Below are 26,886 nucleotides of genomic sequence, written 5' to 3' on the forward strand. Positions count from 1 at the left end.
TCTGAGCCCTCACCTGTACTCCCTGTTCACCCACGACTGCGTGGCCATGCACGCGTCCAACTCAATCATCAAGTTTGCGGACGACACTACAGCTTGATTATCAACAACGACGAGACGGCCTACAGGGAGGAGGTGAGGGCCCTCAGAGTGTGGTGTCAGGAAAATAACCTCACACTCAACGTCACAAAACAAAGGAGATGATTGTGGACTTCAGGAAACAGCAGAGGGAGCACCCCCCTATCCACATCGACGGGACAGTAGTGCAGGGTAGTAAGTTTTAAGTTCCTCGGCGTACACATCACGGACAAACTGAATTGGTCCACCCACACAGACAGTGTGGTGAAGAAGGGGCAGCAGCGCCTCTTCAACCTCAGGAGGCTGAAGAAATTCGGCTTGTCACCAAAAGCACTCACAAACTTCTACAGATGCACAATCGAGAGCATCCTGTCGGGCTGTATCACCGCCTGGTACGGCAACTGCTCCGCCCACAACCGTAAGGCTCTCCAGAGGGTAGTGAGGTCTGCACAACGCATCACCGGGGGCAAACTACCTGCCCTCCAGGACACCTACACCACCCGATGTCACAGGAAGGCCATAAAGATCATCAAGGACAACAACCACCCGAGCCACTGCCTGTTCACCCCGCTATCATCCAGAAGGCGAGGTCAGTACAGGTGCATCAAAGCAGGGACCGAGAGACTGAAAAGCAGCTTCTATCTCAAGGCCATCAGACTGTTAAACAGCCATCACTAACATTGAGTGGCTGCTGCCAACATACTGACTCAACTCCAGCCACTTTAATAATGGAAATTGATGGAAATTGATGTAAAAATATATCACTAGCCACTTTAAACAATGCTACTTAATATAATGTTTATATACCCTGCATTACTCATCTCATATGTATATACTGTACTCGATACCATCTACTGCATCTTGCCTATGCCGTTCTGTACCATCACTCATTCATATATCTTTATGTACATAATCTTTATCCCTTTACACTTGTGTGTATAAGGTAGTAGTTTTGGAATTGTTAGGTTAGATTACTCGTTGGTTATTACTGCATTGTCGGAACTAGAAGCACAAGCATTTCACTACACTCGCATTAACATCTGCTAACCATGTGTATGTGACAAATACAATTTGATTTGATGTAAAAACGTAAATTAATGAAAAGGCCTCAATCCTCTCTGTCTTTGGCTAGTATTTACAGTTTAAGCTGGAAACGGCTCCCCTTGGATATGCCGGTATCTGGTATCCATGGTAACACATCCAAAAGCTACTCTGTGTGTGTGTGTGTGTGTGTGTGTGTGTGTGTGTGTGTGTGTGTGTGTGTGTGTGTGTGTGTGTGTGTGTGTGTGTGTGTGTGTGTGTGTGTGTGTGTGTTGGTGTTCTGCTGTGTGTATGTAAGAATCATACAATGTGCATTGATTGGTTGTCTGGGGAGCAGCTGTTGACCTCTTATTCTCAGAGGCCTGTCTGTATCCTTACACACACCAGTGCTATAATACTGGCCCTCCACCCATAACCAGAGAAATTAGCTGATGCTGGACCATAAACAGTTCTGCTTTAGCATCGTTATGACAACGCTGCCAATAAAACATTTATAGAGGGAGTGAATGCACAAACACAAACAGTCAGTCTGTCAGACTAGGGTGAGATTTACACATTTAGTTTGAGATATAGTGACACTGAGCGAGGGAGGAAAAGGTAATTTGTCATTTGCATGTTAGTTAATGTTAGAGGATGTTTTCCATAGGTCAGAGCCAACTTGCAGGATGTGTTTTGCATTGAATAACTGTACACAAAGAGCATCCCACTTTACAGCATCTCACTATGTCAATATGTTAGAACATAAGAGTGAGTAACTGTCCCTATAGCTTATAACTACCACAAAAGAGAAACAGCAATAATAACTAATGCAGCATAAATGTATGTTTATGGAAATATCAGCACTGGTTGGGATGCTATCATGGCAGCAAAAACACACACCAATATGCAAACGCATTGTCCAGTTGTTCTGCAGTGGATGCGGCTAACCTTCCTTTCTGTCTGCGTCATTATTCAGCTCTATGTTTTCTCTGTCAATATATTGTCCTTCTAGAAGAACAGGATGCACATACTGTTGTTAATGCATTAAACATAGCACAGACACACAATGCAGTGTTTATGCATGATCAAATAAATCCAGTTTGATGTTGCCCCAATTCTGAAAGAGGAGGATGCTTTCAGAATAATAATATGACTGGCTCATTAAAATAACTGTGTAGCCTATACAGTGTGTGACACCAATTGACATAACATGTATAAACATCCGACATGGTAGGACATCACATACATTAGATAGTGAAGGTTGGTTTGTGAATAAAGGAAACTCCCCTGGAACTGACCAGTGATCTCCTGTCCTGTTATAAAACTGGTTAAAACGAACTGGGAGGGATATGTCCTGTGTTTCTGTAGTAGCCTAAGCTAGTCTACCACCCGCTACCGGGTGGAGGCGACACTGCGCTCTTCTCCTCTATCAGAGCGCGAGCTGCATCTATAGTCCTGTCTCTCTGAGATCATTATCAGTCACGGCAACGGGTCGCAACACACACGGATCTAGAGCGAGCGAACAGAACACCCTCTAATTTCGACCCACCGCCAACCGGGGAGGGGAAACGATCGAAAACACCAGTCTTCTGCTCAACAACACGTCTACCATTTTTACGCATGTAACCACGATCTCTCCAGTGACGTTACCGTTGGATGTGGGGTTGGAGGCTACTCGGATACAATCTGCTAGTTTATTTTCACTGCAGTAAAACGGTTTGCTCCGATCCTCCCCCCGAGTCACGGATTTGAGAGGGAAGCAGCACTATGCTGCTGGCCGACTGACCAGCCACTGATACGGCGAGGGGATCTCTGCAGTGGACCTGTGAATGTGCGTAGTTTACCCGCATGCAAAGTTTAGCCTATTAGCATCACGCGCTATATTTCACAGAAAAAGGAAATCTTCTATTTTTGTGAACATGTTCATTTGATTATTAGATCGGCTATAATTATTTTTTGGGTGTCTGTTTTCAGCGCACTGTTGTGTTGACGCCATTTTCCTCGGGTTTTTCTATAAAAATATTCTTGCACCATTTGACAGCTATCCAGGACGCTGTCAGTGCATACGGCAGGTTCTGTACATGTGACTACATGGATTTTAAATGATCTTGATAACATATTTACACGATAGACTCGAGTGTTCGAAAACATTGGACATGGGTAAGTAGGCTAGCCTAGTTCACTATCATTTCTTACCACCTTGAATTCTTGCAGTCTAAATGTGAATTGAACATGATTATATGTAGGCCTATTTATTATATTTATTTGCGGTTGACTGTAGTTTAAAAAAGTGGACACATCCAAATAAACTTTTAATGTGTAGCTTGTTTTGACTGTATAATGTTTCAAACATGTAACTAAACTACCTGCTACAATGTTTCTCTGTAGCCTAGTAGGTGGATGTTCTCCCATACAGGATTATACACTTCCAGAAAAGCATTGGAGGAATCTCTGTCTAGCCATAGCTGTTACCACGATTAGGTACAGCAGCCTACTAATACCTACACTTGGAACATAGCCTACAAGCACATTTTAGCAAATATGTTTCCTTCATTGCCAACTGGATTGTTTTAGCAGCGGCATATCACAGCTTGGTTGGTCAACAGCACCAAGGAGAGGGGCATGGATTGGTGACTGGTTGTAACTATGGTACTACTGTGTGTGTGTGTGTGTGTGTGTTTCTGTGTCTGTGTTGTGGAGCAGGTGGAAGGCATAGATATAACCCTCTGACCACTGGTCTAGGCCAGGTCTTGAACCAGTAACCCTTTGCCAAGTGCATTGTGTCCTGTGCCATTAAAGGAGTCCAGACCTCTGAGATGTTCTAGGAGTTGTAGTGTAAGACTATTCATGGTCCCAGTGTGGGTGGTGGTGTGAAGGGTTATACACGTATCCTAAAGGCAACTGTAGATTGATGAAATCACTGTAAATACAATATGAGAGCATATCATATTTCTGTCATACTCTGAGAGTGTATAACAACCCATTACACCAAGAGGTCTAAACCTTCAGAGAAGGTCCCATGGTGTTGTAGCCTATAAGGACACTTCCACCCTCCCCTAGGGTGTGTGAGACCCTGCTGGTATGTGAGAGAAAGCCAAAGCAAGCAGATTACTGCATCACCAGTCTGTCACAAATGGCCATGATCTAATCTCAGGATGGAGTTACAGTTCACTCTATAATTGGCTAGATATAAGCGCAAAGTAGTCATTTCATAGCAAATTACTTTCCAGTGTCTTTGCGATTCACTGAAACAAGCACCACTTTTTACCATTTGGTACCAGCTAGGTAGTTACTAACTGTGGAGTTGTTCAGAGTACCCAAAGGTATTGTACGCTGTTACCATAGCAGCTGAAAGAGGACTGTCAAATAGAGCACTCCACTTTAGTGTCAGGGTCAGGGCAGGTATGCTTTGAGCTTACTTCAAGAAACCAGTTACAGGCTAAACCCATCAACCTCTTGCCCCTGGATTATTTCACTGAGTGTATGTTTTATATAATACAATGTTAACTTGTATGCTCTGGTAGTAGGCTAATTTAAAGTGTGACCCATTAGGGAAATTAGACCAGGTAGATTTGAACCAGTGTATGTGTAGGTGTGTATGTGTAGGTGTGTATGTGTAGGTGTGTAGGTGTAGGTGTAGGTGTGTAGGTGTAGGTGTGTATGTGTAGGTGTGTATGTGTAGGCTGTAATTATATGCAGTGCCTTCTGAAACTATTCCTACCCATTGATGTATTCCACATTTTTTTGTGTTAGAGCCAAAATTTATTAAGTAGATTTTTCTCACACACAATACCTCATAATGACAAAGTGAAAACATGTTTTTAGAATTTTTTGCTTATTTATTAAAAATGTAATACAGAAATGTCTAATTTACATAAATATTCACAACCCTGAGTCAACACCTTTGGCAGCGATTAAAGCGGTGAATCTTTCTGGGTAAGTCTCAAAGAGCTTTAAACACCTGGATTGTGCAACATTTGCCCGTTATTATTTTTATAATTCTTTGGTTGTTGGTCATTGCTAGACAACCATTTTCAGGTCTTGCCATGGATTTTCAATTAGATTTAAGTCAAAACTGTAACTCGGCCACTCAGGAACATTCACTGTCTTTTTGGTAAGCAACTGTAGTGTAGATTTGGCCTTGTGTTTTATTATATTATTTATTATATTATTATTATTAGAATGCTTAAAAGGCCGCTAACATTTTTATATCGGTTATGGGTATCAGGGTTTTTTGGCAAGGAAAATATCGGATATCGGTATCGGGCAAAAAAATGATCGGTGTATCCCTAGGTTGAATACTTATTGACTCAAGACATTTCAGCTTTTCAGTTTATATTAATTTATACCATTTTAGAAAGACATGATTCCACTTTGACATTGTGGGGTATTGGGTGTAGGCCAGTGACAAAATCTAAGTTTGATCAATTTAAAATTCAGGCTGTAACACAATAAAATGTGGAAAATCGAGGGGTGTGAATACTTTTTGAAGGCGCTGTATCTGATATGTGTGGTGTGGGGCTTCTTGTTGTCATGGCAACTGGAAACATACTGGATGGTGGACTACAGTAGCGTACTAACAGAGGCTCTTACCATTTGGAATTAGTTTGGATTCCTGGAGCAAATTCAAAGCCCATGATGTAGGCAGGCTAACTGTTAGGGCCAGTGTTGGAATCATAGGGGAACCTAGACTAGGGACAGGGCACTCTTTAAGAGTTCATGGGTACTCTCTCTCTCAAATGTGAAAATTGTTAAGGTTGGTCCAGCTGTGATGGTAATTCTGGTTTGAGACCTGAGCCAAAAGCAGACCCATCGACTGTACCTGCCAGTGCATAGGTTTTAAGGACACTCATTGTAAAGTGAGACCCAATCGGCTACACTGGCTTTCTCTGCTTGTTTCTTCTAAAACTGAAATGATGTGAAACAGAGGAGAGGAGTGTGGCCAGATCTCCCCTGTCCCCTGTGTTCCCTCTCCTCTGGGTAACACTGGACCCCAGCCAAGACTGGAGAGAGAGAAGATAGGGAGGGAGGCAGAAAGATGGGGGAGGGGGGGTAGAGAGAGGGGGAAGAGAAAGAGCTGGTCAGAGGGGCAAGGGAGAGAGGGGGAATAGAGGAAAGAGATCCAAGGACAAATCTAACTGTTGGCGGACTCTGAGCTGCGTATCAGTACAGGAACACATTCTGGCAGAGAGGGGGGAGGCAGACAGAAGGGAGAGAGAAGGAGAGTGGGGTGAGGTAGAGATGAGGGGGGTGAGGTAGAGGGAAGGGAGAGAGGGGGTATGGTAGAGGGTTAGGTGTTTTCGCTTACAGCCATTTTGTGTCTCCTGCTGCATTTGAAGTGGTTTAACATTCATCTACTGTCCTACCAGCCATGCTCATACAGCAGACTAATGCAGAGCCTCAATGACAATGTGAATGTTGAGGACCTGTCTGTCCTTTGGTTCTGTGATCAGGGATAGCAGAGTAAGCCATGTCGCACGGATGCCCGCACGCTTGCAAAAACACACACATACACACACAGGGTTGGGGGGTCTCAGCAGGAGCTCAGACTGCTAAAACATCAGGAACTGCTTTAGTCTATTAGATTAATGCTGGGTGTGTGACTTTATCAGGGGCATTATGCAACCACAGCCACTCAGACCTGTGTTATCTTACTCTCACATGATGTCTAAGAATGTTTTAACCAGCTCAGTCTCTCTTTGTGTGTGTTATGGGGACAGATCACACCGTATCTTAAAACATGGTTCAACTAGTTAACAGAATCAAGGTTTTTAGCCAGGATACAGTCTCATAGCAGCAGCCAACTGTTAGGGAGCCACTGGTTTATACAGATCAGTCTCTACAGGCAGTTCCATCCTTTTATCCTCATCCACCTATCTCTGATAAGGAGACAGTCGGGAGTAGGGCGAGAGAGAGAGTAGCTGGCATCAGATGTATGAGTCTCTGCAACACTTCTACACCAAAAGACACCAAATCTTCTACAAGAGCAATCATACTCATTCTGTGTGTGTGCACATACGTGCTTGCGGGAGCTATTTCTGAGTCCGCCTAAGGCTGCTGGGTTTGCAGCCTTAAAAGGTTGTGTTTCGGCTGGGCCTCTCTCTCTCTTTCTCCCTCTCTCTATCTTATACCCATATGCACAAGGAAGAAGATCATAGCTTTCATCAAAGTGCTCTTCAAGTACGTGTTGGGAGTAGTAGTTGGTGAAAATGAAAGATTTTAATAGTCTAAATTCTGTCCTATTACTGCCAAAGACTGTCCATTTTCTGAAACTGTATAGTCCAGCGCAGAACGTATTTCAGTTATAGTGACACCACACACACACACACACACACACACACACACACACACACACACACAGTGAAGGAAAGGCCTTATGCTGGTTAGAGGGAAACTGTGGGTAGAGCTGGCAGCGTTAGGAACATAATAAAGCTATTTATGCAGCCAGTCTGGCCTCTCACAATCACCCTGCTGTCTACACGGCATACAGAGAGGTGTGTGTCTGTGTGCGTGTGAGAGTCTGAGGCTCAGAGCGAGAGAGGCTCAGGAAGGGTCATCCTAACATAAACACAGCCTCATTTCCAGTAACAGAAGCATAGACATTAAATCATAGACCAGTACATAGTGATAGCGCTGACGTCATCCACGTATTCCTATGGAAACCTCCCGATGGCGCATGAAGCTGTAACTATTTGAATTTGAAGCGCACCATATTGCTCAATGTGGTTGAATGGCACCCCAAAAAATTGTAAGGATCATGGTGAAAGTGGCTATAACTAGCAAAGGATCATGGTCGATGTAGTCATTTTCATCCTGCTACGACAAATGTAGCAGTCAGAAAGTGTCACGTTCCTGACCTGTTTTCTGTTGTTTTGTATGTGTGTGATGGTCAGGGCGTGAGTTTGGGTGGGCATTCTATGTTGTCTGTTTCTATGTTGGTTTTGGGTTGCCTGGTATGGCTCTTAATTAGAGGCAGGTGTTTTGCGTTTTCCTCTAATTGAGAGTCATATTAAGGTAGGTTGTTCTCACTGGTTGTTGGTGGGTGATTGTCGCTGTGTCTGTGTTTGTTGCACCACACGGTACTGTCTCGTCTCGGTCGTTCCTGTTCATGTGTTCTTCGTTTCATGTAAGTTCGTAGTTTAGGTCTGTCTACGTCGTGTTTGTTATTTTGTAATTTCCAAGTGTTTTCGTATTTCGTCTTCGTGTTTCAATAAATATCATTTATGTCTAATTACCTCGCTGCATATTGGTCCACCGATCCTTCTCTCCTCTCCTCTTCCGAGGAAGAGGAGGACGACACCCTTAACAGAATCACCCACCAACAAAGGATCAAGCAGCGGGGAGGAGCACAGCGACAGCTGCAGCAGAAATCCCAGGACTCCTGGACTTGGGAGGAGATCCTGGACGGCAAAGGACCCTGGACTCAGCCAGGGGAATATCGCCGTCCCAAGGCGGAGCTGGAGGCAGCGAAGGCAGAGAGGCGCTGGTATGAGGAGGCAGCGCGGCGACGCGGTTGGGAGCCCGAGAGTCAGACCCAAAAATTTCTTGGGGGGGGCACACGAGGGGAGTGGCAAAGCCGGGTAGGATACCTGAGCCAACTCCCCGTGCTTACCGTGGAGTGAGAGGGCGTCGTACTGGTCAGACACCGTGTTATGCGGTGGAGCGCACGGTGTCCCCAGTACGCGTGCTTAGCCCAGTGCGGGCTATTCCACCTTGCCGCACTGGGAGGGCTAGGTTGGGCATCGAGCCGGATGTCATGAAGCCGGCCCAACGTATCTGGCCTCCAGTACGTCTCCTCGGGCCGGCGTACATGGCACCAGCCTTACAGGTGGTGTCCCCGGTTCGCCTGCATAGCCCAGTGCGGGTTATTCCACCTCGCCGCACTGGCAGGGCTACGGGGACCATTCAACCTGGTAAGGTTGGGGAGGCTTGGTGCTCAAGAGCACGTGTCCTCCTTCACGGTCCGGTATACCCGGTGCCACCTCCAAGTACCAGTCCACCGGTGGCAGCCCCCCGCACCAGGCTGTCTCTCCGGGTTCTCTCTCCAGCTGCTCCCACCTGTCCAGCGCTGTCAGAGCTTTCCTCCTCTCCAGCGCAGCCAGTGCCTATACCACGCACCAGGCTGTCTCTCCGTCTCCTCCCTACAGAACTGCCCGTCTGCCCAGCGGCGCCTGAACTGCCCGTCTGCCCAGCGGCGCCTGAACTGCCCGTCTGCCCAGCGGCACCTGAACTGCCCGTCTGCCCAGCGGCGCCTGAACTGCCCGTCTGCCCAACGGCGCCTGAACTGCCCGTCTGCCATGAGCCTGCAAAGCTGCCCGTCTGCCATGAGCCTGCAAAGCCGCCCGTCTGCCAAGAGCCTACAGAGCCTTCCGCCAGACCGGATCAGCCAGAGCCTTCCGCCAGACCGGATCAGCCAGAGCCTTCCGCCAGACCGGATCAGCCAGAGCCTTCCGCCAGACCGGATCAGCCAGAGCCTTCCGCCAGACCGGATCAGCCAGAGCCTTCCGCCAGACCGGATCAGCCAGAGCCTTCCGCCAGACCGGATCAGCCAGAGCCTTCCGCCAGACCGGATCAGCCAGAGCCTTCCGCCAGACCGGATCAGCCAGTGCCGTCCAGCCAGGACCAGCCAGAGCCGTCCAGCCAGGACCTGCCAGAGCCGTCCAGCCAGGACCTGCCAGAGCCGTCCAGCCAGGACCTGCCAGAGCCGTCCAGCCAGGACCTGCCAGAGCCGTCCAGCCAGGACCTGCCAGAGTCCCTCAGCCAGGACCTGCCAGAGTCCCTCAGCCAGGACCTGCCAGAGTCCCTCAGCCAGGACCTGCCAGAGTCCCTCAGCCAGGACCTGCCAGAGTCCCTCAGCCAGGACCTGCCAGAGTCCCTCAGCCAGGACCTGCCAGAGTCCCTCAGCCCGGAGCTGCCCCTTATCCCGGTGCTGCCCCTTATCCCGGTGCTGGCCCTTATCCCGGTGCTGGCCCTTATCCCGGTGCTGCCCCTTCATTTAGGTGGTTTTAGTTGGAGGGTGGTCATTGGGAGGGGGATACAGAAGCGGGGAGTGACTATGGTGGTGTGGGGACAGCGTCCGGAGCCTGAGCCACCACCGTGGTCAGATGCCCACCCAGACCCTCCCCTGGACTTTGTGCTGGTGCGCCCGGCGTTCGCACCTTGAGGGGGGGGTTCTGTCACGTTCCTGACCTGTTTTCTGTTGTTTTGTATGTGTGTGATGGTCAGGGCGTGAGTTTGGGTGGGCATTCTATGTTGTCTGTTTCTATGTTGGTTTTGGGTTGCCTGGTATGGCTCTTAATTAGAGGCAGGTGTTTTGCGTTTTCCTCTAATTGAGAGTCATATTAAGGTAGGTTGTTCTCACTGGTTGTTGGTGGGTGATTGTCGCTGTGTCTGTGTTTGTTGCACCACACGGTACTGTCTCGTCTCGGTCGTTCCTGTTCATGTGTTCTTCGTTTCATGTAAGTTCGTAGTTTAGGTCTGTCTACGTCGTGTTTGTTATTTTGTAATTTCCAAGTGTTTTCGTATTTCGTCTTCGTGTTTCAATAAATATCATTTATGTCTAATTACCTCGCTGCATATTGGTCCACCGATCCTTCTCTCCTCTCCTCTTCCGAGGAAGAGGAGGACGACACCCGTAACAGAAAGGATCACTATTTAATTAAATATCTCGATTTGTAACAAACTTTAAAATAATTCACTGTGGGGATCGAACTTGATAACTATAAACAAATTTTAGAGCCCAAACATCTGTCTAATTTTTTGTTCTGGCGATCGTAATTGACAGGGCAGACCAGGGCTTTTGGCATCGCTAGGTTGCTACTCAGTAGCCGCCCAGCAGACCTTGTGACTTCATGCTCCAGACCGGACACTGAGAGCCTGAACAGAAGTAAATAAGAGCAGGGTTGGTAAAACTATACTCTATTCCATAGGTCTTATTAGTTGTGTATTAATGAACGTCAAGTGTAAAAAAACAATACTTTTTCCTAAGTCTATTCAAAGCTACATGGACATGCAGCTGGAGCTGGAGATGTGGAATCATCTAGCTGTTTGATATGGTTTTGCCTCAGTTGTAAATGTCTTCTTAAGGTCTTGTAAATGATACCATTTAGTGTAGAAATAGAGCAGTGTAGAGACTGCTGTGGTGTCCTCCTCAGAGGATCTGGTTGGTCACTGGATTTGTTGCTATGTGGTTGGACTTGGCAGCTGTCCTTGTTTTCCTCTCATTGTTCTAAGGGAGAGTCCTGGTCCATGAACACAGACACATTTGGGGTGGCTTTAACACATGCCTTAGGGCCCAGTCACTGCACACACACACACACATGCACACACACACACAAACAGGGGGGTTTAAAAGATGCCATTGGGCCGAGTCACAGTCCTGGCATTAGGGAGACCCAACAGAGAGGACCAAACAGGGACATACTGCCAGAGCTGTGTGTCAGCAGACCTGTGTGTGGAAGGCATCTATTTGTGTGTGCGTGCGTGCGTGCGTGCGTGTGTGCGTGCGTGCGTACAATCCTACTCTGATAGTCTGTTGAAACTCTATAGTGTATTATGCTTGTTATCCAAACCCACTGTGAGCAGAGCATTTAAGACCTCCAAGGCCTGTTGGCTAACATGACTACAGGGGATCAGCTGTACAGGACGGGAGGCTGATCCAGGGGCTAACACACACACATACAGGAGCCTGAAGCACACGCTAACCCAAACCCTAAGTACATAAACTCTCAGTATGAAATGTCCAGATGACAAGTGTAGCTGAGGTTTATTTCAATAAATTCAAATCGTGGATTACAGTTTCTCCTGACCCATAGATTACTTGTAAGGTCAAAAAAAGAGTTAATGTACACAGAACATATCCTTTGAAACAATACAATGTTGTGTTAAACGTGGCTCATGTCGGTGTGAGGGATGGGACTCACAGGAGCTGGAGTGTGAAGTGTACTGTTTGTTTTGGTCGATGTTTTTGTGTGTATTTGTTCATGGAAGAAAAGTGAGTTTGGACATGTGCCTATGTAAGAGTGTGTGTGTGTGTGTTTAGGCTTTGTACATACACATCTCTCAGTTGGATTAGACATGTCTACTGAGAGATGGATGTAATACTGGTGGTAGTCTGACTGGCTCACTGAGTGACAGGACTTTGTGTGTTTGTGCTGAGTCTGAGACAAACACACCCTCTTCCCTAGAGAGCAGAAATGGCATTATAGGTGGACAACTCTGATCCTCGAGTGCCGCAGTGTCTCTATGCATGCGTGTGTGTGTGTGTGTGTGTAACAGGTCAGACGCAGTTTTTTTCGAGATCAGCTCGTAAACCACATCTGGAAAAATAATGTACCTTCCCCCTCTCCCTCTCAGTCTACGCAATTCCCTCCCTCTGCTGAAGGAGAAAATAAAAAAGAGCCGTCAGCCTTTTCATCTCAATCTGCAGTTTTTGTTCTTGTGTCCTCAGGCTAGCTTCACCCTCCCTTTAGAGAGCTGGAGAGGAATGTCTTCATTTTACATTGAGAAAGCGAAGGAGAGAAAGAGAGGGTGGGGAGAAAGAGAGAAAAAATGTGTGTGTGTGTGTGTGTGAAATGTTGTTTACACAGTGTAAAATGCAAATGAGTGTGTATGGCATGCCTGCACAGCTCTCTGCCTGCTCATGCACCAGTCTTAAACTCTGAGACACTAAAGCGTAATTCAGAGTCCACAAACGCAGAGCCGCGATAGTCCGGCGGCCCATTGTGACATAGCTATGAGGCTCTGAGACCACCGTCCACGGGGGATGCACAGCCGACCGCTCACCTCCCCAAAATTCCAAACCAACGCAGATCTGCGTGCACGTCCTGTATTCATTTGAATGTGTTGACATTTGGAGAAGTTGCTTGAGCTGCACTGTGAATTCCAAAAGTATAAAAAAAGCCAACAGTTCAATTTTCTAGAACACTGCTGTGCGGACGTGTACACGTTTTGGACTCGTTTTGCAAAAACACACACACGTTTTGGACAAAACCTTTACTGTCACTACAAATTGTATGTTTCAATGTTTTGATAGTAATTTCTCTCTCTCCTCTCCTCTCTCTGTAGTTTGGCCTTGTTGGATTACATGTGTTCCTGTGGGAGAACCAATCCAGAAGCAGTAGCTAACGTTCCTAAGGCAACCCACTCTGACGGACAGCCACTCTCTGCAAACCTATTGGCTAGCTGCCGCTGCTCTCTGGATCCTGACTGGTTCTGGCGGGAGCGTGGATGGAGTCTAGGGTTCTGGTTAGCTCAGCCCGACCTAAGGAGGTGGAATTAGGAGGTGGAAGGGCTGAGCCTGAAGAGCAAGAAGAGGAAAGGGCGGGTCTGGGGCCTGCGTTGCGGGGTGATGAGGTCATTGGTGATGTGATGGGTGAGCGCTGGGGGTCCCAGGGGGAAGGGGAGGGGCTAGAGGAGCAGGAGTTCTCCATTAAAGAAGCCAGCTTCCAGGAGGGGAGTCTGAAGCTGAAGATCCAGACCACCAAACGCACCAAGAAGCCCCCCAAGAGTCTGGAGAACTACATCTGTCCCCCGGAGATCCGGATGACCATCAGGCCCCCCTCAGGGGAGGGCCGAGGGGGCCGGCTAGGGGGCCGTGCAGCACAGGACAAGGGACCCCCTAGGAAGAGGGTAAGGATGCCTTTTAGATACGTTACTGGTATGAATACACTGTTGCTAATGTAGCTTTAAATGATGCTGAAGCATTTTGAAATGTTAGTTAGCATTTTAGAGCTGATTGTTTGGTTGTGTTGCCCAAAGAGATGATCAGTAGGGATGTAACAATTCACGGATACGCATCAAATGTTTAAGATGTTCAAATGTTTAAGATGCAAGTGCATCGGTCCAAGGGAATCCAAACCAATCCAAATGAAGCGTGCATCGGTAAGGAAACAGACTCAAACGTTACTAATCTCAAGTTCACTGATGTTTTTTAATCTTATTTTTTTCTGCCTTATTCTGAAAATACCTCATCTGTTGTGACTGAGTTGATGCATCCTCTCCTTCAGGATATCAAACGTTTATGCATGTAACTGCGTATAACATTGATCTACAAATCAGATAATAACTGTGCGCACCGTGCAGGAGACGCAGCTGCTCGCGCCAACGAGAGGTAGGGCTACCCTATCTCTGTTCTAATATACGTAGGCTACATCTGCGTGGCAACTTCAGCATTCAGACGTTTGTAAAATAGCTTTGGCAATATTAAATCACTCCCACTCCATCCACTTACTGAGTTGTTAGGTAGTCAGAACACAAGTAGACCTCTTGACCTTTTCCACATTTTGTTACGTTACAGCCTTATTTTAAAATGGATGAAATAAAACATTTTTCTCAGCAATCTACACACAATACCACATAATGACAAAGCAAAAACAGTTTTTTTGATTTTGCAATTTCATAAAAAATATAAAACAATACCTTATTTACAGAAATATTCAGACCCTTTGCTATGAGATTTGAAATTGAGCTCAAGTGCATCCTGTTTCCATTGATCATCCTTGAGATGTTTCTACAACTTGGAGTGGCAAATTCAATTGATTGGACATGATTTGGAAAGGCACACACCTGTCTATATAAGTTGACAGTGCATGTCAGAACACAAACCAAGCCATGAGGTCGAAGGAAATGTCCGTAGAGCTCCGAGACAGGATTGTGTCGAGGGGAAGGGTACCAGAACATTTCTGCAGCATTGAAGGTCCCCAAGAACACCAAGACTCTTCATTTTAATCTGCTATACAATGTTCCCTCTAAGCTGCGTGACTGCCACGCAGAAGAAATATCAGCAATATGAACTTCACTTACATTTTTAGAGTTTTCCCCGTTAGTTACGTTTCCCTTTACTGTGGGAAATGTGATCGATTCACTGCAATATTAGCCACTTTCAATGCCACATACCGAAACAAAACGAGCTATGCAAGACTTAGTATGCAAAACTAAGTATGCAATAGATTTTGTTGTAGGCAGAACGCTTTGAGGTAGGATTCTATTACATTGACAGGCACGACTGAGGCCCATACGCTACTCAGACCGGTACGCCATAACCAATCAGAGCTGTAGTAGGCCTATATGCAAATAGACCATTGCCATATATGAGGTCTGTGGACTGTTTTTACAGCATGAGCGGTCGTGAGTAGATGCGCTTGTTTTAAGATCAAAGCGAGAGCAACATGTCGTGACGTGTACATTTGTTCATATCCTTTGCTAGTTAGAGTTATTAGCCCAGTTATAGATCATTTGTTGTCAGCAATGGGGGAGTGATTGCTTACTACATTTCTAGACATCTTTGAAAAGTGAGTCAGACAAATAACTATTTTTTTGTCTTTTGAGACAGGCTTGAATAAGCTAAGTAGTCAATATGCAGAGGGTAATGTAATTTGTCTGATGGTAATAATGATGCATTTTATTTTGTGAAGTAGTGTCTTGCATCAAACAACACAACAACATTTTCAGTCACCTTGTCTGAAGGACAGGTGGATGAACAGGTTAATGCCAAGCCCTGCATGCTTTTTCAAAGGTCTCATGGAATGTAGGCCTATATTGAACACCACACATTGGCTGCTACTGTAGGCTGAATGATAGAACAGCTATTTCCATGTTAAAATATTATGGGATGCATTTTCTCCATTGTTTTTGATCGTAGGCCACTGGTAGGTCTACATTTTGATCAAATAGTAGCCTACTTGACTACTGTTAAAACTGACTTAAAGCGGGTACACAGAATACTGTTCACAGTAAACGCGTGGTACACAGAATTTTCACAACGTTCAAGTTTGTGCTCAGCAGACCTGAAATTTTACTCAGTTATGAAAAACATATCATATCGAATTGAACCTAATCACATCGGTTCGTTCCACTAATCGAATCGTTTCGAACTAAAAGTCTCATTCCTGCATCGTATCGGAGCCCATGTATCTAGATGCTTATCAAATTGTGCTTGTAAGTAGAGATCCCATCCTTATTGATCAGATCAGATTCTGATAGTTAAACATAGTTTAAAATATGTTGTTGAATAGTTGTACTGTAAATGTCCTTTAAACGTTAGCTGTGTTGGATTGACTGTTTGAGGGTTTCCTTGTGTGATGAATTTGGCTCTCGTCTGCTGTTGCCTATAGCAACTGAGAAGGTAAGTTTATGTTGATGGATATGTTCTGATTGTATAGCTATTGTTATTTTTTATTTAACTAGGCAAGTCAGTTAAGAACACATTCTTAATTACAATGATGGCCTCCTGTGGGGACAGGGGCTGGGATTAAAAATATAGGACAAAACACACATCATGACAAGAGAGAACACAACACTACATAAAGAGAGACCTAAGGCAGCAACACAGGACAACACAGCATGGTGGCAACACAACATGACAACAACATGGTGGCAGCACAAAACATGGTACAAACATTATTGGGCACAGACAACAGGTAGAGACAACAATACATCATGCAAAGCAGCCACAACTGTCAGTAAGAGTGTCCATGATTTGAGTCTTATTGTGGGTGTATATAGATAGATATATTCTGGGTTGATTGTCCATGTCTTAACAAACTTCCATAGACCGAAAGTTTGAGGAGTAAGTAATTGATAGAAAGACCAGTATTGCTGTTTAAATGAGATACCATCACCCCCCTACAACACCACCTAATGGGTTTGGGTTTTCTGGGTTTTCTGACAGTGTGTGTATAAATACATTTTTGTGTGTGTGTGTGGCAGTCTCTTCTAGAGTCATTAACCTGTGTTGACTTGCTGTGTGCTCAGCTCTTCTCATACACTATGCAGCTTGCTGTGTGTGTGTGTGTGTGTGTGTGTGTTTGTTCGTTCCTTTCATACACCCAGCACCTCACTGACTCGCTCTTTTCCCTGGAGAGCAGCCATCTTGTACCCAAGCATCTCATTATGTGAGCAGTATTGAGTGTGTGTGTGTGTGTACTAGTACAGAAGTGAATGGATCTTAGGTAATCGGTATATCTCTCCCTCTCGCTCTCAGCTCTCTCTCAGTAGCTCCTTTGCTTCCTTGGTTACAATACATAGGGTCGAAGTTTATATGTAATTGAAACCGGTCATTCAGCGGCACACACACACACACACACACACACACACAGGCTGATCCTCAACACAGGGGCCCCACAAGGGTGCGTACTCAGCCCTCTCCTGTACTCCCTGTTCACCCATGGCCACACACGCCTCCAACTCAATCATCAAGTTTGCAGACGATACAACCATAGTAGGCCTGATTACCAACGATGACGAGACAGCCTACAGGGAGGAGGAGAGGGCCCTTGCAGAGTGGTGCCAGGAAAATAACCTCAACGTCAACAAAACAAAGGAACTGATCGTGGACTTCAGGAAACAGCAGAGGGTGCACACCCCTATCCATATTGACGGGACCGCAGTGGAGAAGGTGGAAAGCTTCAAGTTCCTCGGCGTACACATCACTGACGATCTGAAATGGTCCACCCACACAGGCAGTGTGGTGAAGAAGGTGCAACAGCGCCTCAACTGAAGAAATTTGGCTTGGCCCGTAAGACCCTCACAAACCTTTACAGATGCACAATTGAGAGCATCCCATCGAGCTGTATCACTGCCTGGTACAGCAACTGCACCGCCCACAACCGCAGGGCTCTCCAGAGCGTGTTGCGGTCTGCCCAACGCATCACTGAGGGCACACTGCCTTCCCTCCAGGACACCTACAGCATCCGATTTCACAGGAAGGCCAAAAAGATCATCAAGGACATCAATCACCCGAGCCACGTCCTGTTTACCCCGCTACCATCCAGAAGGCGAGGTCAGTACAGGTGCATCAAAGCTGGGACCGAGAGACTGAAAAACAGCTTCTATATCAAGGCCATCAGACTGTTAAATAGCCATCACTAGCCGGCTACCACCCGGTTACTCAACCCTGCACCTTAGAGGCTGCTGCCCTATGTACATAGACATGGAATCACTGGCCACTTCAAATAATGGAACACTAGTCACTTTAATAATGTTTACATACTGCTTTACACATCTCATATGTATATACTGTATTCTATTCTACTGTATTTTAGTCAATTCCACACTGACATTGCTCGTCCTAATATTTATATATTTCTTAATTCCATTCTTTTACTTTTAGATTTGTGTGTATTGTTGTGAAATGTTAGATTTTACTGCACTGTTGGAGCCAGGAACACAAGCATTTCGCTACACCCGCAATAACATCTGCTAAATATGTGTATGTGACCAATAACATTTGATTTTGAATAGAGCTGACATCAACCACTGACAGCTGGCCTCTGCTCTCCATTTGTGGTCACAGACCTCTCTCTCTCTCCTCCGTCTCTCCTCTAATGAAATCAGCACGTGGCCTCTGCTGTCTCTCTAACCCTCCTCCTCTCTCACACAGCCACCTTTACAGTTTTGTGTCACAGTAGTGCTCTGTGTGATGTCTGTTCAGGTCCCTAGGGGTGTAGTGTTTGCAGTGTGTGTGTGTGTTTAGAGCAAACTTGCACTTTGACCCTCTGATCCAGAGCGATCTCCCTCTCATCCTGTCTGTCTCTCTGCTAAGATTGGAAGTTGCTGCCGTGGTGTCAGGGACAGGAGTGAGCATGCTCACTAACTGGGTTGCGGTGGGTTGTTGTCATCTTCTCCCCCTCTCTCTCTCCTTACCTCTAGTCTATTCCACTATTTCTCCCTTCCCTTCTCTCTCTTTTTCCTATTCTCCTTTCTCCTCTATCCCTCCATTCAGCTATTAGCTATCAGTGTAATAGAGACTGGTCCTGTGTGTGTAAGAGAGGCAGTTTGGGGCTGCCCTCTCTCTTTCTCTCTCTCTCCCTCCCTCCCTCTTTCTTTCTTTCTCTCTCTGTGTCTCTATCTCTCCAACTACCTCTCTCTTTATATCTTTCCCTGTCTCTCTCTTTCATCTCTCTGTTGTGAAGTGGCAGATGGTGACAGAGAGTAGAGGAGAGGCCAGAACGTGAGCCATAGAGCGAGGGGGGAGACGGGCATATGGAGAACCTGGTTAAGGGGCCCCTTCAGGGCGGGAGGTGTGTACGAGGGGGAGGGTAGGGGGGAGGAGAGAGAAATAATTATTATCAGATACACAGTCATCACAGTGCACAGTAAGTGATGTGGTGTATGTTCTGTCACACAAACCAGTAAATGGTGTGTGTGTGTTAGTAGTGGAAGATGAATGTGTGTGTTCTGGTATAATGAACCTTGGGTCAACCCCTGCATCACTCTCCCTGACACATTCAGTTAGCAGTCCAACACACACACACAGAGCCGGGATTGTGGTCAGAGTGTGTGTGCCAGATTTAGCTGTTAATCCATCTCACTATCTGTGGACAGAGATAAGGAGAAGCTGTTAAAGCAGTCCAGTCTGTCTTTGTGTGTGTGTGTGTGTGTGTGTGTCTCTCTCTCCTTGTGTGTGTGTATTTTGAGTGCCTAAGTGTGTCCTGGCTTTGGACATAAACACTTATCTCGCCTCGGCAGCCTCTATGCTTAGTGGTCCCCTGAGCACTGTGTGTGTGTGTGTGTGTGTGTGTGTGTGTGTGTGTGTGTGTGTGTGTGTGTGTGTGTGTGTGTGTGTGTGTGTGTGTGTGTGTGTGTGTGTGTGTGTGTGTGTGTGTGTGTGTGTGTGTGTGTGTGTGTGTGTGTGTGTGTTGTGCCTTTTGAGCCTTTTGATGTGTGAATTTATCCCAGGCTTGGGTGGCGGTTGGTGACCTGAGGGATTTGATGAGTTCATAAAAGCTGTGTGTGTTACTTAAGAAATGTAAATGAGCTGTTGGCTGTACCCTGGGCAGTGTTTTCCAGCCTGTCTTTTATCAAATCAAATCATATTTTATTGGTCACACCCACGTTTAGCAAACATTTCTGCCAACGGTCAAACCTGTGTACCGGCCGGTCTCTTCATGTGTTCTAGCCTGTAGACCAGGGTTCCCCAACTGTAGGCGGTGATTTTATTTGGCCCCCCAAGTTTTCTGACCAAATAAAATATGCATTTGAAGTCGGAAGTTTACATACACTTAGGTTGGAGTCATTAAAACTTGTTTTTCAACCACTCCACAAATTTCTTGTTCACAAACTATAGTTTTGGCAAGTCGGTTAGTACATCTACTTTGTGCATGACACAAGTAATTTTCCCAACAATTGTTTACAGACAGATTATTTCACTTATCATTCACTGTATCACAATTACATACACTAAGTTGACTGTGCCTTTAAACAGCTTGGAAAATTCCAGAAAATGATGTCATGGCTTTAGAAGCTTCTGATAGGCTAATTGACATAATTTGAGTCAATTGTAGGTGTACCTGTGGATGTATTTCAAGGCCTACCTTCAAACACAGTGCCTCTTTGCTTGACATCATGGGAAAATCAAAAGAAATCAGGCAAGACCTCAGAAATATTGTAGACCTTCACAAGTCTGGTTCATCCTTGGGCGCAATTTCCAAACACCTGAAAGTACCACGTTCATCTGAACAAACAATAGTACGCAAGTATAAACACCATGGGACCACGCAGCCATCATACCGCTCAGGAAGGAGACGCGTTCTGTCTCCTAGAGATGAGCGTACTTTTGTGCGAAAAGTGCAAATCAATCCCAGAACAACAGCAAAGAACCTTGTGAAGATGCTGGAGGAAACTATATCCACAGTAAAACGAGTCCTATATCGACATAACCTGAAAGGCCGCTCAGCAAGGAAGAAGCCACTGCTCCAAAACCGTCATAAAAAAAGCCAGACTACGGTTTGCAACTGCACATGGGGACAAAGATTGTACTTTTTGGAGAAATGTCCTCTGGTCTGATGAAACAAAAATAGAACTGTTTGCCCATAATGACCATTGTTATGTTTGGAGGAAAAAAGGGGATGCTTGCAAGCCGCAGAACACCATCCCAACCGTGAAGCACGGGGGTGGTAGCATCATGTTGTGGGGGTGCTTTGGTGCAGGAGGGTCTGGTGCACTTCACAAAATAGATGGGATCATGAAGCAGGAAAGTATGTGGATATATTGAAGCAACATCTCAAGACATCAGTCAGGAAGTTAAAGACTGGTCGCAAATGGGTCTTCCAAATGGACAATGACCCCAAGCATACTTCCAAAGTTGTGGCAAAATGGCTTAAGGACAACAAAGTCAAGGTATTGGAGTGGCCATCACAAAGCCCTGACCTCAATCCCATTGAAAATTTGTGAGCAGAACTGAGGCCTACAAACCTGACTCAGTTACACCAGCTCTGTCAGGAGGAATGGGCCAAAATTCACCCAACTTATTGTGGGAATGTGGAAGGCTACCTGAAACATTTGACCCAAGTTAAACAATTTAAAGGCAATGCTACCAAATACTAATTGACTGTATGTAAACTTCTGACCCACTGGGAATATGCTAAAAGACATAAAAGCTAAAGTAAATAATTCTCTCTACTATTATTCTGACATTTCACATTCTTAAAATAAAGTGGGGATCCTAACTGACCCAAAACAGGGAATTTCTACTAGGATTAAATGTCAGGAATTGTGAAAGACTGAGTTTAAATGTATTTGGCTAAGGTGTATGTAAACTTCTGACATCAAAACTAAATGTTTTGAAGTTTGACACCAGCAAATCAGCTCCAAGTGATTTTAATGTTGGAAATCTGTTCCAAAGTATTCCCACACATAAAAGAGAGATACAGTATACACTATATATACAAAAGTATGTGTACACCCCTTCAAATGAGTTGATTCGGTTATTTCAGCTCTACCCGTTGCTGACAGATCAAGCACACAGCCATGCAATCTCCATAGACAAACAGTGGCAGTAGAATGACCTTAATGAAGAGCTCAGTAACTTTCAACGTGGCACCGTCATAGGATGCCACCTTTCCAACATGTCATTTCGTCAAATTTCTGCCCTGCTAGAGCTGCCCTGTTCAACTGTAAGTGCTGTTACTGGGATGTGGAAACGACTAGAGCAACTACGGCTCAGCCGCAAAGTGGTAGGCCACACGAGCTCACAGAACAAGACCACTGAGTGCTGAAGCACGTATCGTGTAAGATCGTCTGTCCTCGGTTGCAACACTCACAACCGAGTTACAGACTGCCACTGGAAGCAACGTCAGCACAATAACTTTTTGTCGGGAGCTTCATGAAATAGGTTTCAATGGCCGAGCAGCCGAACACAAGCCTAAGATCACCATGCGCAATGCCAAGCATCGGCTCTAGTGGTGTAAAGCCTGCTGCCATTAGACTCTGGAAATGTGTTCTCTGGAGTGATGAATCACTCTTCACCATCTGGCAGTTCGACAGACGAATCTAGGTTTGGCGGATTTCCCTAAGAACACTACCTGCCCCAATGAAAAGTGCCAACTGTAAAGTTGAATAATGGTCTGGGGCTGTTTTTCATGGTTTGGGCTAGGCCCCTTAGTTCCAGTGAAGGGGAATCTTAACGGTACACCATACAATGACATTCAAGATGATTCTGTGCTTCCAACCTTGTGGCAACAGTTTGGGGAAGGCCCTTTCCTGTTTCAGCACGACAATGCCCCCATGCACAAATTGAGGTCCATGCAGAAATGGTTTGTTTTGCGATCGGTGTGCAAGAACTTTATTGGCCTGCACAGAGCCCTGACCTCAACCCCATCAAACAACTTTGGGATGAATTGGAACACCAACTGCGAGCCAGGTCTAGTCACCCAACATCAGTGCCCGACCTCACTAATGCTCGTGGCTGAATGGAAGCAAGTCCCCATAGCAATGTTCCAACATATATTGGAAAGCCTTCCCAGAACAATGGAGGCTGTTATAGCAGCAAAGGGGGGACCAACTCAATATTAATGGACATCATTTTGATTGGAATGAGATGTTGGAGGAGCAGGTGTCCACATACTTTTGATCATGTAGTGTATGTGATCATATACAAATGTAAGCAGAGTTTTAAATTATTATGTTTAAGTCAAATGTTATATCTGTTTGTCCTTCTTGCGGTCAATTTGCGATTTACAAATTATTTGTAATTAGGTTCCAGCCCCTTACCATCCGCTCAAGAAAGAATTGGCCCGCAGCTGAATCTAGTTGATGATCCCTGATATAGAGGAGCACTTCTCTGTGTGAGGGAGGGGGGTGGGGCCAGAGTTGTGTGTGTTTCGGGGGGGGTGTCTGAGTGATTTACCATCAGAGAAACACCAGCTGTCCATCTGTGTTTACCCCACCCCCCTCTACCTCACACACACTTCCCTGCTCTTCTGAGGGGATGTATGACCGTGCAAAATGGCCAAAACAACGTTTTATACACGCACACACACACACACATACAAACACAAACGCTTCTGCTTCCTAATCCGAACTGCTGGTGCTGCAGTGCATAACCTCAAATGGAAGGAACGACTGCAAGGTCACTCCCCCCCCCCCCCCCCCCCCACACACACACACTGGTAGGCTGGCTGCACAGAAGCGAGGCGAGGTGAACTCTGACCCTGCCTGACCTTCTGGGGTCGCAGAGACAAGAGCAGGCTGGGGAATGTTGACTAGACCAATAGTGTGTCTTTATGTGAAGGAGTCAGGGTTGAGACAACAGCAGTCTGGCCTGGCGTCCACTCCCTCAGCTGTCTTGCCCTGAGGGATGGACTATCTGTATTAGGGCTGTGATGATACCAGTTAGGCAATATTTTTGCCATGGCAAATAAAGAAAACACAAAGCAGACAAAACTCTTTGGTCCTTTAAAAACCTGCTGTATGCCAAATATTGTGTGATATAGCTTGGAGAATAAACAAATGTGACTTGATGACAACAATGATGTTTGTTTCCAACATTAGGGCAGGTTTTCCGAAGTTAAACCTGCTTTGTGTTTTGTTTCCTTGCCACAATACTAATGAGTATCGCGATTAGTGATGGGGGGGGGAATCGATACAGTTACATATCGCAATAATATTTTTGGACGATATTGTAACGATATTTGACTCCAATGATCTATTTGTAAAAAAAAATATCTAAAAAAATACTGTAGGTAGTGTGAGCTAGCGCTAGTCGGCTGTACCTGCGCCAAAACTCCACACTCCAGTCGGTTTCATCCTATAGCTTGTTCTCCATCTTCGTTTTACATAGAGACAACATGTTTTCAGCACTTTTATTTCCCTGACTGATCAAAACTAGTTTTCTCATGCTCTCTGTTTTCTCTCTGCAGCAGACCTACGGAGTGTACAAAACATTAGGAACACCTTCCTAATATTGAGTTGCACCCCCTTTTGCGCTCAGAATAGCCTCAATTCGTCAGGGCATGGACTTTACAAGGATGTTCGAAATCGTTCCACAGTGAAGCTGGCCCGTGTTGACTCTAATGCTTCCCACAGTTGCGTCAAGTTGGCTGGATGTCCTTTGGGTGGTGGACCATTCTTGATACACACGGGAAACTTAAGCGTGAAAAACCCAGCGGCGCTGCAGTTGTTGACACACTCAAACCGGTGCGCCTGGCACCTACTACCATACCCCGGTCAAAGGCACTTAAATCTTTGTCTTGCCCATTTACCTTCTGAATGGTACACATGCACAATCCATGTCTCAAGGCTTAAAAATCCTTCTTTAACCTGTCTCCTCCCTTTCATCTAAACTGATTTGAAGTGACATCAATAAGGGATCAGCGCTTTCACCTGGATAGTCTATGTCATGGAAAGAGCATGTTTTTGTACACTCTGTGTATAGTGACCAATATGTTTGGAACATCAAATCGCAATACAATCGCAGTCCCTGGCAATTCCCAGCCCTGATTGTGATACTGGTATTGTCCCAGCCCTAGTGTGTGTGTGTGTGTGTGTGTGTGTGTGTGTGTTTTTTTCTTGGCCAGCTCTGTGTGTGCGTTTTGCTGGTGACAGAATGTGAAACTCTAGCCCCCTAACACATCGTCTCTGCTGTATGGCGACTGCTCACCTCTGACCTCGCTATGGAAATGGTAGCATTGTTCTGGCACACTTGTTGAAGGTGCCTCAGCTAACAAGCTTCAAGGCTACAGCACAGAGACAGTTAGGTGTGGGTAAGACTACCTACAGCACAGAGACAGCTAGGTGTGGGTAAGACTACCTACAGCACAGAGACAGTTAGGTGTGGGTAAGACTACCTACAGCACAGAGACAGTTAGGTGTGGGTAAGGCTACCTACAGCACAGAGACAGTTAGGTGTGGGTAAGACTACCTACAGCACAGAGACAGTTAGGTGTGGGTAAGACTACCTACAGCACAGAGACAGTTAGGTGTGGGTAAAACTACCTACAGCACAGAGACAGTTAGGTGTGGGTAAGACTACCTACAGCACAGAGACAGTTAGGTGTGGGTAAGACTACCTACAGCACAGAGACAGTTAGGTGTGGGTAAGACTACCTACAGCACAGAGACAGTTAGGTGTGGGTAAGACTACCTACAGCACAGAGACAGTTAGGTGTGGGTAAGACTACCTACAGCACAGAGACAGTTAGGTGTGGGTAAGACTACCTACAGCACAGAGACAGTTAGGTGTGGGTAAGACTACCTACAGCACAGAGACAGTTAGGTGTGGGTAAGACTACCTACAGCACAGAGACAGTTAGGTGTGGGTAAGACTACCTACAGCACAGAGACAGTTAGGTGTGGGTAAGACTACCTACAGCACAGAGACAGTTAGGTGTGGGTAAGACTACCTACAGCACAGAGACTGAGTCGATTATTGTGTGTTAGTGCCGATTTAGGGGGGACATTTGGGATCAGTCCTCTGGTTGAGTAACCTGTGTGTGTGCGCGTCGGGGGGGATCTGGTCTACCCTGGAGAGGCAGGGGAGATGTGGGGAAGGGAAGTGGAGACATGGGAAGTAGGGAGATGGGCGGAGGTGCAGAGGGTGAGGTAGGGCAGGGAGAGGGGAGACATGGAAAGGGGCAGAGAGGAGGCAGCGCGGTAGAGTATTGGTTTTCACTGTTTCTCACTTGAAGCTTAAGTGTGTTTGTCAGTGAAATGAGATCTCCCCATCAGCTGTCCTCTAGAGCCCGCATGTCAGAGTGTGTGTGTGTGTGTGTGTGTGTGTGTGTGGTGGGAAGATCTGCTTTCAACACTGCACTATCAGCCCTTGAACCTGTCCCCATACTGCTACCTTTCCCTCCACTCTCTCCCCCTCTCTCGTTCCACCTCTCTGTTTTTATTTACTGTATGTTCTTCTCTCTTCTTTCTTTCCTTCCTCTCTCGTTCTTTCCATCTTTCTATTCTGTCAGTTAGTCTGTAAGTCCGTCTGTCTTAGAACAAACAAACATCTGTTTTATGACTACAGTCACAAGGGTCTTCTCTAGTGGTACACACATACACAGCTCAGCGTGTGTTGGTGGCTCTGTGGCAGTATGAGAACCCATAATTTCTCTCTTCTGTAGTGCTCTGTCTCTTTTCTCTTCTCTGTTCTCTTCACTGCTCTGTCGTTCTCAGTGTGGAATGTTGCTGTGCGTGACCTCTCACCTACAGAGAGGGTGAGAGTAGGAGAAAACGAGATGGGGGAGGGGGAAAGAAGGGGCAGCTGCAGTCATGTGCCCAGGTGGACATACACACAAAGGCAAGCACCCACATGCACTCTCTCACACACAGAAGACCAGTCCTGTGTCCAGAAATGGTGTTTCCTTCACTGCAAGATGCTGGGGTGTGTGTTTGTCAGAGAGAGAGAGAGAGGAGTGCTGCCTGACACAAAGGCCTTATTGTTGGTGTGTGGGGGCTGGAGGGCAGGGAGTTGTGTGATTGGTTAAAACCATTGTGTCTCTCTCTGCCCATTTTCCCTCTTTGTGTGTGTGTGTGTGTGTGTGTGTGTGTGTTTCCCCTTTTAGGGTTATCAGGTCATCT

General features: G+C 46.0%; 1 protein-coding gene across 2 annotated transcripts in view; it reads left to right on the forward strand.

The window, feature by feature from the left end:
• The first annotated feature begins 2,539 nt into the window (after positions 1–2,539).
• The window catches only part of LOC139545259 (SET-binding protein-like), an 80,011-nt gene continuing 55,664 nt past the window's right edge, over positions 2,540–26,886 (forward strand). The window contains exons 1-2 of one of the 2 annotated variants that reach the window (XM_071352843.1): positions 2,540–3,255; positions 13,162–13,725. In XM_071352843.1, the coding sequence (XP_071208944.1) occupies positions 13,324–13,725 (402 nt within the window). In that variant the 5' untranslated portion in view covers positions 2,540–3,255; positions 13,162–13,323. The remainder of the gene's footprint in view (positions 3,256–13,161; positions 13,726–26,886) is intronic. The other variant, XM_071352844.1, reaches the window with a different exon arrangement.

This window comes from Salvelinus alpinus, chromosome 19 (genome assembly GCF_045679555.1).
Source record: "Salvelinus alpinus chromosome 19, SLU_Salpinus.1, whole genome shotgun sequence".
Classification (NCBI taxonomy): domain Eukaryota; kingdom Metazoa; phylum Chordata; class Actinopteri; order Salmoniformes; family Salmonidae; genus Salvelinus; species Salvelinus alpinus.